Source organism: Scyliorhinus canicula, chromosome 22, assembly GCF_902713615.1.
Source record: "Scyliorhinus canicula chromosome 22, sScyCan1.1, whole genome shotgun sequence".
In the NCBI taxonomy this organism is placed as follows: domain Eukaryota; kingdom Metazoa; phylum Chordata; class Chondrichthyes; order Carcharhiniformes; family Scyliorhinidae; genus Scyliorhinus; species Scyliorhinus canicula.
Genome location: NC_052167.1, coordinates 3,956,564 through 3,969,430, shown reverse-complemented (window position 1 = coordinate 3,969,430; position 12,867 = coordinate 3,956,564). Strand labels below are relative to the sequence as shown.

The window sequence follows — 12,867 nt, the reverse complement described above, 5'->3', positions numbered from 1 at the left end:
GGGAAGGTAGGATCCAGAAAAGACAAGGAAGGGACAGAGCGTGTGAACATTATATTGCACTCAGGAGTCAGACAAGAGTAGGGAAATTTGATAGTAGAATAAACTTAAAGCCTTTGTGTCTGATTTCATGAAGCATTCTGAACAAAATTGTGAGTTAACAAGACAAATAGAGAGAAGGGTGTATGATTCGGTGCGATTACTGAGACATGGTTATAAGGAAACCAGGTCTGGGAGTTGAATATCCAAGGGTACTCAGTATTTCAGGAGGATAGACAGATAGGAAAAGGAGGTGGTGTAGCTTTGCTGGTAAAGGAAGGGATCAGTGCTGTAGTGAGAAATGATACAGGCACTGGAGATCGCTGGGTAGAAATAAGAAATAGTAAAGGAAGGAAGGTCCCCAAACAGTATTTCCGCAGTGAAGCACAGTATAAACCAGGAAACACTGGGGCTTGTAAGAAAGACACAACAATAATCATGGATGATTTTAAGATGCATATAGACTGGATTAATCAAATTGGCAAAGGCAACCTCGAGGGAGAGTTCATGTATTAGAGAATGAATTAAAGATTTGTTTCTTGGAACAGTATGTTTTGGAATCAAGCAGGGACCAAGATATTCTGGATTAGGTATTGTGTAATGAGGAGGGATTAATTGATGACCTAGTTAAGGATCCTCTGGGAAAGAGTGATCATAGAATGATAGAATTTCAAATTCAGTTTGAAGGCGAGAAACAAGTCCCACACTAGCGTTCTGGAGTTGAAGGTAATTACGTACCTTGGCCCTAGTGGACTAGGCAGGAAGACTGAAAGGTAGGTAGGTTGATGAGCAGTGACAATTGTTCAAGGAGATACTTCCTCCCAACTAAAATATACTCCAGAGAGGACAAAAGATTGTAGGAGGAGAAAACCATCCACGGCTAAGCAATGCAGTTGAAGATAACAATAATAATGTCTTTATTAGTGTCACAAGTAGGCTTACATTAACACTGCAATGAAGTTACTGTGAAAATCCCCTGCTCGCCACATTCCGGCGCCTGTTCAGGTACACTGAGGGAGATTTCAGAATGTCCAATTCATCTAATAAGCACGTCATTTGGGACTTGTGGTAGGAAACCGGAGCATCCGGAAGAAGCCGACGCAGACACTGGGAGATCGTGCAGACTCCACACAGACCACTGACCCAAGCCGGAATGGAACCGGCTCCCTGGCACTGTGAAGCAACAGTGCTAACCACTGTGCTACTGTCCGCCCGTATAAAGATAAAAACACAGGCATACCATGTTACAAAGGCCAGTGGCAGGCTGGAAGATGAGGAAACATTGAAAAATCAACAAATGGTTATTTAAAAAAGTAATAAAAAGAGCAAAGGTAAATTAGGAAAGAAAACTGGAACAAAATATTAAAAAGGGTATCAAAAGCTTCTATAAGTATATGAAAGGGAAGGGAGTAGCTAAAGTCAATGTGATTCCTTTGAGGATGAGACCGGGGAGTTAATAGTTGGGAATACCGAAATGGCGGAGATGTTAAATCAATATTTTGCCACAGTTTTCACGGTGGAAGACACGAGTACCATCTCAATAATAGTAGGTAATGCAGAGACAATAGAAAGGGAGGAACTGAGAACAATGATCATTAATGGGAAAGAGTACTGAACAAGCTATTGGGATTTAAGACTAGGTCCCCAGAGCCCGATGGCCTATATACCTAGGGTCTTAAAGGAAATGGCAGTCGAGATAGAGGATCCATTGGTTACAAAATTCCCCGGTTGCTGGAACAGTTCCAGTGGATTGAAAAAATGCTAATGAGACACCCTTATTCAAAAAGGGAGGGAGGCTAGGAAACTATAGACCAGTTAGTCTAACATCTGTCGTTGGGAAATTGTTAGAATCCATTACTAATAGAGTAATAACCTGGCATTTGGAAAGTCAAAATGCAATCCATCAATCAACATAGTTTTATGAAGGGTAAATCATGTTTAACTAATTTGCTAGAGTTCCCCGAAGATGTAACAAGTGGATCATGGGGATCCTGTAGATGTAGGATGTCTGGACTTCCAGAAAACATTTGTCAAGGTGCCGTACAAAAAGTTAATTCACACGTCAAAATCACATGGGATTCAGGGTAATTTATTAATTTGGCTGGAAGACTGGCTAATCGACAGAAGGCAGAGAGTGGGAATAAATGCGTCTTTTTCTGGTTGGCAAGATATAACTAGTGAGGTGCCACAGGGTTCGGGACCTTGAGGCCCTAACTATTTACAATATATATTAATGACTTGGATACACGGATAGAAGATACAATAGCAACATTTGCAGATGACACTAAAATAGGTGAGATAGTAAGTTGCAATGAGGAAAAAAATTTACAAATGGAAATAAATAGGTTAGGTGAGTCAGCCAAAATTTGGCAGATGAAATTTATCATGGAGAAGTGTGAGGTTATCCATTGTGGTCAGAAAAATGGAAAGGCAACTTATCATCTAAATGGATAGAAACTTCAGAGTGGTTTGGTGCAGAGGGATCTGGGTGTCCTTTTCATGAATCACAGAAAGCTAGTCTCCAGGTAATAGGGAAGGCAAATGGAATTCTGGCCTTTATGGCTGAAGGAATAGAACATAAAAGTAGAGAACTGTTTCTGAAACTGTACACGACATTGGTAAAACCGCATCTGGAGTATTGTGAACAGTTGTGGTTCCTTTAGTGGGCAGCATGGTAGCATGGTGGTTAGCATAAATGCTTCACAGCTCCAGGGTCCCAGGTTCGATTCCCGGCTGGGTCACTGTCTGTGTCTGCACGTCCTCCCCGTGTGTGCATGGGTTTCCTCCGGGTGCTCCGGTTTCCTCCCACAGTCCAAAGATGTGCGGGTTAGGTGGATTGGCCATGCTAAATTGCCCGTAGTGTCCTAAAAAGTAAGGTTAAGGGTATAGGGTGGATACGTGGGTTTGAGTAGGGTGATCATTGCTCGGCACAACATCGAGGGCCGAAGGGCCTGTTCTGTGCTGTACTGTTCTATGTTCTAGTTGAGGAGGGACGTAGTTGTATTGGAGGAAGTTCAGAGGAGGTTCACTAGATTGATTCCAGAGATGAGAGGTTTGTCGTATAAAGAGAGATTGAGCAGTTTAGTCCCAAACTGTCTTGAGTTTAGAAGATTGAGAGGAGATCTAATTGAGGTATACCAGATGATAAAAGGTATGGACAAAGTTGACGTAGATCGGATATTTCCTCTTGTGGGGCAATCTAGAACGAGAGGTATTAGATTTAGGATAAGGGGCAGCAGATTTAAAACAGAGACGAGGAGAAGTTACTTCTCTCAAAGGTTCGTGAACCTGTGGAATTCACTCCCCCCCGAGTGAGGTGGATGCTGGGACTTTGACTAAATTTGAGGAGGAGATGGACAGATTTTTAATTAGTAATGGGTTGAAGGGTTCCGGAAAACGGGCAGGAAAGTGGAGTTGAAAATGAAAAATGAAAATCACTTATTGTCACAAGTAGGCTTCAAATGAAGTTACTGTGAAAAGCCCCTAGTCGCCACATTCCGGCGCCTGTTCGGGGAGGCTGTTACGGGAATTGAACCGTGCTGCTGGCCTGCCTTGGTCTGCTTTCAAAGCCAGCGGTTTAGCCCTGTGCTGAGGCCGCGGGGCGATCAGCCATGATCATATTGAATGGCAGAGCAGGCTCGAGGGGCTGAATGGCTGACTCCAGCTCCTAGTCCTTATGTTCAACGTGCCTTGGATGGTTTGCTACGTTAAAAGTGCCTAATTTTGTTTTAATTGGGCAGTGTGGTTAACGGTGCACTGTTTTGACGGGTGGCCTCTACTGAAGTGACAGCTTATAAATTTGTGTTCCAAGTTCCTGGACTTGAACACACAACATTCTGACTCGGGGATGAGAGTACCACCCACTGACAGCTCTGTAAGAAGTTGCTGGTGAGTTGGTTGCTTGGTCAGAGTTTGGTGCGTGGACCAAAGAGTTCTAAATGCAGGGAGAAAGTAAAATTGATTTTGTTCTTTATAAATGCAATAAATCTGCTTGTGGACATTGCCAACAGCAGAAGAAGTCCAAGCAAGAGAGATTATTTGAGTTGAAGACAGCCTCAGATAATAACACAAATGGCTGATTTGATGTGACATAAATTGGCTTCTGCCGAGCGGTTTAATCCTTTCAAATTATGTCAGATTACTTTTTGCTATTATTACTTTTGACATTCGTTATTAATAAGAATCATTGTTGTCACAGCTGTCCGATCGGCTCCCAAAATCTTTTTTGAAAGGAAATGTTGTGAAATGTTTGCATCTCCCATAAAGCAAATTGGATTTCACGTAAGTTTCTGAGCAACTTGTGCACAACAAAATAGCCTTGTCAGTAATTAGACGGATTCTAGAGCAGGCTAATGGCACAGAGCTAGGGTTAGACTATTCCTTAAGTGCTGCGTTTATTCCTGGTCATTGAGGCATTCCAATCTTTCAGGCTCTACAGAGGAGAGGTGTGAGCATGGATTCAGCTGGGTTATGGACCAACAAAATCTAGACCCTTCAGCCTCACTGGCAGGTGCTTCCCCCCCCCCCCCCCCCCCCCCCCCCCCCAGCCACCCTGGGTGTTCACAAAGAAGAAACGGTTAATCACAGTGGTTATCAATGTTTCTTCACAGCTCCAGGGTCCACTTTCGATTCTAGGTTTGGGTGACTGTGCATAGTCTGCACATTCTCCCCGTGTCTGCATGGATTTCCTCCGGGTGCTCCGGTTTCCTCCCACAGTCCAAAGATGGGCAGGTTCGGTGGATTGGCCAGACTAAATTGTCCCTTAGTGTCCAAAAAGGTTAGGTGTGGTTACTTGGTTTTGGGGATAAAGGTGGAGGTGTGCGGCTTAAGTAGAGTGCTCTTTCCAAGGGCCGATGCAGACTCAATCAGCCAAATAGCCTCCTGCACTATAAATTCTATGATATGATTCTATGATTAGCGATAACATCAGGTCTGATATCAGGCAAGTTCTTCGTATAGGGGAACAAATGGAATCATTTTTAGAGGCAGTTGAAGGCTGAGATGGTGTTTATACGAAAGAAATAGAGCAGGTAAGCTCCACACCCTGTGCTTGGCACTGAGAGCTTTAAAATAACGCACACAGGCAATAAAGGTTTTATGTCTTCATCACTTTTTGTTGCCTGCAATAAAGTTTTTTCTTTTGAATTCTTCTGTTGCCACTCGTCTTCTTCAAAATCTATCTTCCTTCATGAACTTTCAGTGCCTGCATTTCTGAAATCCATCACCGGCTGTGACGTTCTTTGGAGTGTTCTGAGAATGTGAACCTAGGATCGTAGAACATTCCAGCAAAGTGCCTGTGTTCACCTCCACCTATCATGTGTCTCCTCACTCCCCATTCCCTTCACTGCCTCTTTCTCAAGCAACTGCCTCACAGCGAAAGTCTCAGGCGCGACATGGTTTAGGCTGATAATTCCACTTACAATAAATGCTTTTTCACCTCCCTCATGATTGGGTTTCCGACTGTGCGCACTCGACTGAAAACACTTGGATTAAAGCGGCTTGCTCTTCCTGGCACTATTAGTTCTGGTGGCAATGGGGTAGAGAGGCTCTTCACAAATCGTCTCTCTCTCCGAAGCCAGGTTCTAACAGAAGGTACTGAATGAAGAGGCCACAGAGCCATTGACCTGTTTACTGCAGCCTGGTCCTGGTTTGAGGACAGTTGGACAGTCATCTTTGGCCCACCTTATGTCCCCACCTCAATGAGTTCCGGGCTCGACATGATGTTGAACTCTTCTTTGGTCGCCTTCGTCTCCGTGCCCACTTCTTTGGGCAAGAATCCTCCCCCTCTTCCACTGATCCTTTCATGTGCCTCCAACATTCTGCCTCCAAGTGCCCCCCCCCCCCCCCCCCCCCCCCCCCGGGCCGGGACAATTACCTGCCCTTGATCTTTTCATTGAGAACTGTTGACGGGACATTGGCCGTCTTAATTTTTCTGCCCCCCTCACCCATTCCAACCTCGCTCCTTCTGAACTTTCTGCTCTTCACTCAGTCAGGTCTAACCCCGACTTTGTCATCAAACCTGCCGACAAAAGGGGTTGCTGTTGTCGTCTGGCGCACTGACCTCTACCTCGCAGAGGCTGAGCACCAACCAGACCACTGAACATCAAACCATTATCTCCAACACCGTTAGTGACCTCATTTCCTCCGGATGCCTTCCCCCTACTGCTTCCAACCTCATAGTCCCCCAACCCCGGACAGCCCGCTTTTACCTACTTCCCAAAATCCACAAAAAGGACTGTCCCAGCAGGCCCATTGTGTCAGCATGCTCCTGCCCCACCGAACTTATTTCCTCTTATCTTGACTCCATCCTCACTCCTCTGGTCCATTCCCTCCCCACCTACATCCGGGATTCCTCTGATGCCCTGTGTCATATTGACAGCTTCCAGTTCGCATTCTATTGACCATGGATGTGCAATCCCTCTACACCTCCATCCCACACCAGGATGGCCTGAGAACTCTTCGCTTCTTTCTCGAAAAGAGACCCGGACAATTCCCATCCACCACCACTCTCCTCCGTCTGGCTGAACTCGTTCTATCTCTCAAAAACTTCTCCTTTAACTCATCTCACTTTCTCCAAATCAAAGGTGTAGCAATGGATACCCGCATGAGTCCTAGCTACGCTTGCCTTTTTATGGGGTATGTGGAACATTCCTTGTTCCAGGCCTATCCGGGCCCCCTGCCACAACTCCTTTACCGATACATTGATGACTATTTTGCTGCCGTGTCATGCTCTCGCCTGGACCTGGAAAAATTCATCAACTTCGCTTCCAGTTTCCACCCCTCCATCACTTTCACCTGGACAATCTCAGACACTTCCCTTCCCTTCCTTGATCTTTCTGTCTCCATTTCCGGCAATAGACTATCCACTAATATCCACTACAAGCCCACTGACTCCCACAGCTATCTGGACTACAGCTCTTCACACCCTACACCCTGTAAGGACTCCATTCCTTTCTCTCAACTCCTTCGCCTCCGTCGCATTTGTCCCGATGATGCCACTTTCCAAAATGGTGCTGCGAAAATGTGTTCCTTCTTCCTCGACCGTGATTTCCCACCTACAGTTGTGGACAGGGCCCTCAACAGTGTGCGGTCCATCTCCCGCGCCACTACCCTCGCCCCCTCCACTCCCTACCAGAACAAGGATAGAGTCCCCCTCGTTCTCACATTTCATCCCACCAGCCTCCGTATGCAAAGCATAATCCTCCGCCATTTTCGCCAACTCCAGCGTGATGCCACCACCAAACACATCTTCCCTTCACTCCCTCTGTCAACATTCCGCAGAGACTGTTCCCTCCGAGACAATCTAGTCCACTCCTCCACCATACCCAGTACCTCTCCCATCACCCATGGCACCTTCCCATGCAATCGCAGAAGGTGTAACACCTGCCCCTTTACCTCTTCCATTGATAACATCCCAGGCCCAAAACACTCATTCCAGGTTAAGCACCGTTTCACTTGCATCTCTTCCAATTTGGTCTACTGCATTCGCTGCTCCCAATGTGGTCTCCTCTATATCGGAGAGACCAAACGCAGACTCGGTGAGCACTTTGCTGAGCATCTTCGGTCTGTGCGCATTCAGGACCCTGACCTTCCTGTTGCTTGCCATTTTAACAAAAGACCCTGCTCCCATGCCCACATGTCTGTTCTTGACCTGCTGCAATGTTCCAGTGAAGCTCAACGCAAACTGGAGGAACAACATCTCATCTTCCGGTTAGGCACGCTATAGCCTTCCGGTCTCAACATCGAATTCAACAACTTCAGATGATCAGCCCCACCTCAACCCATTTGTTTTCATTTCATTTTAACTGTCTTTTACCATTTCTTTCTTTCCTGCACCTTTCTCCTCTTTGCTTCCCCCTTCCCCTCCCCCCACACCTACAGTTCATCCTCTGATATTAGTTTCCCTGCTGTTTGACCTTTCGCATCTTTTGTCCTCTCTGGGGACTGCCATTAGCACTCTTTCCCCTTGGTATCTGTGGCCATTAGCACCTGGTTTCCCTGGGTTTCTGTGGCTATGACTCATCTTTCATTCTCACTCCACAGGATAAATATTTCCCACTTTCTCTGTCTGTTAGCTTTGACAAAGAGTCATCGGACTCGAAACGTTAGCTCTTTTCTCTCCCTACAGATGCTGCCAGACTTGCTGAGATTTTCCAGCATTTTCTCTTTCGTTTCTGCTCCACCATTCGCTTTGGCCAAGGCGATCATCCACCTCAATGCCACATTCCCCCATTATCCACCTCCCTGAATGACGTTGGTCATTTCTGTCTTCAACAAGCTCGATGATTGAGCTCCCACCACCCTCTGGGGTACACAATTCCAAAGACACTCAGAGTGAAGAAACTCCTAAGCTCCCAAAACTTAGGACTTGGCTCCTCACTCTGCAAATGGATCCTCGACTTTCTAACCCACAGACCACAATCAGCAAGAATAAACAACACCTCCTCCACAAGAGTACTCGATACTGGGGCCCCGCAAGGCTGCGTACTTAGCCCCCGACTATACTCCCTGTACACACACGAGTGCGTGGCAAAATTTGGTTCCAACTCCATCTACAAGTTTGCTGACGATACGACCATAGTGGGTCGGATCACGAATAACGACGAGTCAGAATACAGGAGGGAGATAGAGAACCTAGTGGAGTGCAGCAGCGACAACAATCTCTACCTCAATGCCAGCAAAACTAAAGAGCTGGCCATTGACTTCAGGAAGCAAAGTACTGGTCACACCTCTGTCAGCATCAACGGGGCCGAGGTGGAGATGGTTAGCAGTTTCAAATTCCTTGGGGAACACAGCTCCAAAAATCTGACCTGGTCCACCCACGTCAACGCTACAACCAAGGAAGCACAACAGCGCCTATACTTCCTCAGGAAATTCGGCATGTCCACCTTAACTCTTACCAACTTTTACAGATGCACCGTAGAAAGCATCCTATCGGGCTGCATCACAGCCTGGTATGGCAACTGCTCAGGCCAAGACCGCAAGAAACTTCAGAGAGTCGTGAACACAGCCCAGTCCATCACACGAACCTGCCTCCCATCCATTGACTCCATCTACACCTCCCGCTGCCTGGGGAAAGCGGGCAGCATAATCAAAGACCCCCTCCCACCCGGCTTACTCACTCTTCCAACTTCTTCCATCGGGCAGGAGATACAAAAGTCTGAGAACACGCACTAACAGACTCAACAACAGCTTCTTCCCCGCTGTTACCAGACTCCTAAACGACCCTCTTATGGACTGACTTCATTAACACCACACCCCTGTATGCTTCACCCGATGCCGGTGTTTATGTAGTTACATTGTACACTTTGTGTTGCCCTATTATGTATTTTCTTTAATTCCCTTTTCTTTTCATGTACTTAATGATCTGTTGCGCTGCTCGCAGAAAAATACTTTTCATTGTACCTCGGTACACGTGACTAAATACAAATCCAGATCCTCATCCCAGTCTTACTTGGCCTGCTCCTTATCCTGAGATTATTCCCCCTGGTTTTAGACTCACCGGCCAGGTGATCTCGATACCCACCCTGTCTCGCCAAGTAAGGATTTTGTACATTTGAAGTGGTCACCCCTCATTCTTCGAAACTCTAGAGAATTCAGGCCCAGTCTTCTCAATCACTCCTCATAAGACAATCCTGCCATCCCAGGTATATCTTTCCTTTAAATAAGGGGACAAAAACCGTGCACAGTGCTCCAGGTGAGATCTCATCAAGGCTCTTTACAACTGCAGCCAGACCTCCTTAGTGCTGTACTCAAAATCAGGCCAACATACCATTTGCCTTTCTAATTGCTTACTGCACCTGAATGCTAACTTTTAGTGACTTGTGAACAAGGCCACCCAGGTCCCTTGAACACCCACACTCCCAACCTCTCCCATTTCTGAAATTGAGACCTCACACTTGCTCCATCTGTCTTTTTCTAGCCCATTCACTCCGCCGCTCCAAGTCCTCTTGAAGTCTCCTTGCTTCCTCCTCTCACAACTTGGCTTCCCACCATCAGCAAATTTAGAAATATTACAACAGGTCCCCACATCCACAGCACTTATGTAGATTGTGAAATCCCTCACCATTTAGATAATCAGCTTCTTTTTTTTTTAAATTTAGATTACCCAATTATTTTTTCCAATTAAGGGGCAATTTAGTGTGGCCAATCCACCTACTCTGCACATTATTTTTTTTGGGTTGTGGGGCGAAACCCACGCAGACACAGGGAGAATGTGCAAACTCCACACGGACAGTGACCCAGAGCCGGGATCGAACCTGGGACCTCAGCGCCGTGAGGCGGTTGTGCTAACCACTAGGCCACCGTGCTGCCCGATAATCAGCTTCTTTATTCTTCCTGACAAAATGGGCAACTTCACACTGCCCCACATTATACTCCATTTGCTAGGTCTTTGCGCACTCACTTAACCTACCTGTGCCCCTTTGTAGTCCCCTTAAGTCCTCTTTCCAATTTACTTTCCTACCTATCTTTATTGCATCAGAAAATTTAGCAACAATACCTTCATCCAAGTAATTTATATCAATTGGTCCCAGCACTGATCCCTGTGACACACTACCCATCACAGGCTGTTAACCAGAAAAAGACCCACTTATGCCAATTCGCTGTTTCCTGTTAGCTAGCCAATCTTCTATCCACGTCAATCCATATCCCCTAAACTGAGCTTTTTTTCCCGCAATAACCTTTGATGTGGCACTTTATCATTGATAACTTTTACAGATGCACATAGAAAGTATCCTATCTGGCTGTGTCACAGCCTGGTATGGCAACTGCTCGGCCCAAGACCACAAGAAACTTCAGAGTCGTGAACACCGCCCAGTCCATCACACTAACCCACCTCCCATCCATAGACTCCATCTACACCTCCCGCTGCCTGGGGAAAGTGGGCAGCATAGTCAAAGACCCCTCCCAGCTGGCTTATTCTCTCTTCCAACTTCTTCCATCGGGCAGGAGATACACAAGTCTGAGAACACGCACAAACAGACTCAAAAACAGCTTCTTCCCCGCTGTTACCAGACTCCTGAACGACCCTCTTATGGAGTGACCTGACTAATACTACACTCCTGTATGCTTCACCCAATGCCGGTGTCTATGTGTTTACATTGTGTACCTTGTGTTGCCTAATTACCTATTTTCTTTTCATGTACTGAATGATCTGTTGAGCTGCTTGCAGAAAAATACTTTTCACTGTACCTCGGTACACGTGACAATAAATAAATTCAATCTAATGTGAAATTGTTGAAGTCACTGTTGATGTCAGAAGGCCCCTAATTGAAAGATAAGGTGCAGTTCGTGAGATTCCAGTGAGCTTTGTGAGGACATTGTAAGAGACTTCAAACCGAGATCAGAGTGAGAGTAGGGCAGAGAATTAAAATGATCGGTAACTTGAGAGCACAAGGTCAGCACATGTGGACTGAAGAGAGATACCCAGAAAAATTATCTCACTATCTGAACTTGACCTCTCCAGTCCAGAGAAGATAGCAGCACAGGCAGCGAATATACTTGTAATCGAACATTGTTGGTCCTGAGAAGGACAAATGTTATATATTAGAGCAAAGTTTTACACATGCTTATATAGAACAGATTTACCATTTCGCAGGAGTTGGCTTTGGGGAAGTTAATTAAACTGCGGTTGAGTTGAGGGTGTTGATAATCTGCTGTGGTCTTTGTGCAGATAACGGACCAGCAGGAAGTAGAAAGACTGGCACAGCAACCGTGTACGTCACAGTGTTGGACGTGAATGATAACCGCCCGATCTTCCTGCGGAACACCTTTGAAGCCAGCGTCTTCGAAAACATCACGACCTCGGGCAGTGTGGTGCAGGTGAGTTACATCGGACTCTGCTGACTGGACAATTTGAGGAAAAATCCCGAATCGTCCAGAAGGTTGAAACCTGACTGTGCCTTGATTAACTATCGATCTCGGTTACTTCCTTCAGTCCCACAATCCCCCCCCAAAGGCTGCTCCAAATCTAGTCTTGCCCACCTACCCTTCCCTTCCTTCATCCCAATGTTGGCAGGGTTGCCTCCAGCCACTTTGGCCCCAGGCTGTATTGTTCCCATCCTAGACCTTGTCACCACTCTCTCCTCTTTTAAGACACTCTTTAAAACCTACCGCTTTGGCCAAATATTTGATCACCCTGTCCCTACTACTTCTTTGTGTAGACCATTGCCAAATCCTGCCTGGTTAACTCCTATGAAGCACTTTTGGAATATTTTAGTACTTGAAAGATGCTACACTAATGCAAGTTGTTGTTGATCATTATCTTTTTTTCATCTGAACCTTGATCGCGTTGCGGAGAGTTAGAAAAATTTTCATTTATATAACGCCACATCATCCCACTCAGGATGACCGACAATTTTTTCACCCGTATTGAAATGTTTTTGAAGTAGTGACTGTTGAGGTAGGGTTATATCTCCTTTTCGCACGGAAAGATGCCACAAACAGCCATGAGTTGCACGGCCAGTTAGCCTGTTTCTAGCGGTAGTGTTTGTGGAAGGTATATTGCTCAGGACATCTGAATGAGCTCTTTGCCCTTTTCCCAGTATTGTAATGTCGCCTTCAGTGTCCGCCGAAACAGCCAAATGAAGGCTTGGTGTAACACCCTGACCAGACACAGCCGCAGTCCAATAAATCACCAAACCCCTGAAAACTGCTCTACGATTTCCACTCTCCCACGGACTAAACACACCCACCACTCCCCATCCAACTGAAACCTATCTCAGGGCCCCACCCACTCACCAAGACAAATTTGAACTCTGCCCATTTTTACATTGGGGCACAACGTGTACTCATTCTGCATCTTCCTGCTGAAGGAAAATTCATAGTTCA

General features: G+C 46.0%; 1 protein-coding gene across 1 annotated transcript in view; it reads left to right on the top strand.

Annotated features, from left to right (window-relative positions):
- The window catches only part of cdh23 (cadherin-related 23), a 285,383-nt gene that overhangs the window by 33,769 nt on the left and 238,747 nt on the right, over window positions 1-12,867 (top strand). The window contains exon 11 of the mRNA XM_038782950.1: window positions 11,711-11,859. Within this exon, the coding sequence (XP_038638878.1) occupies window positions 11,711-11,859 (149 nt within the window). The remainder of the gene's footprint in view (window positions 1-11,710; window positions 11,860-12,867) is intronic.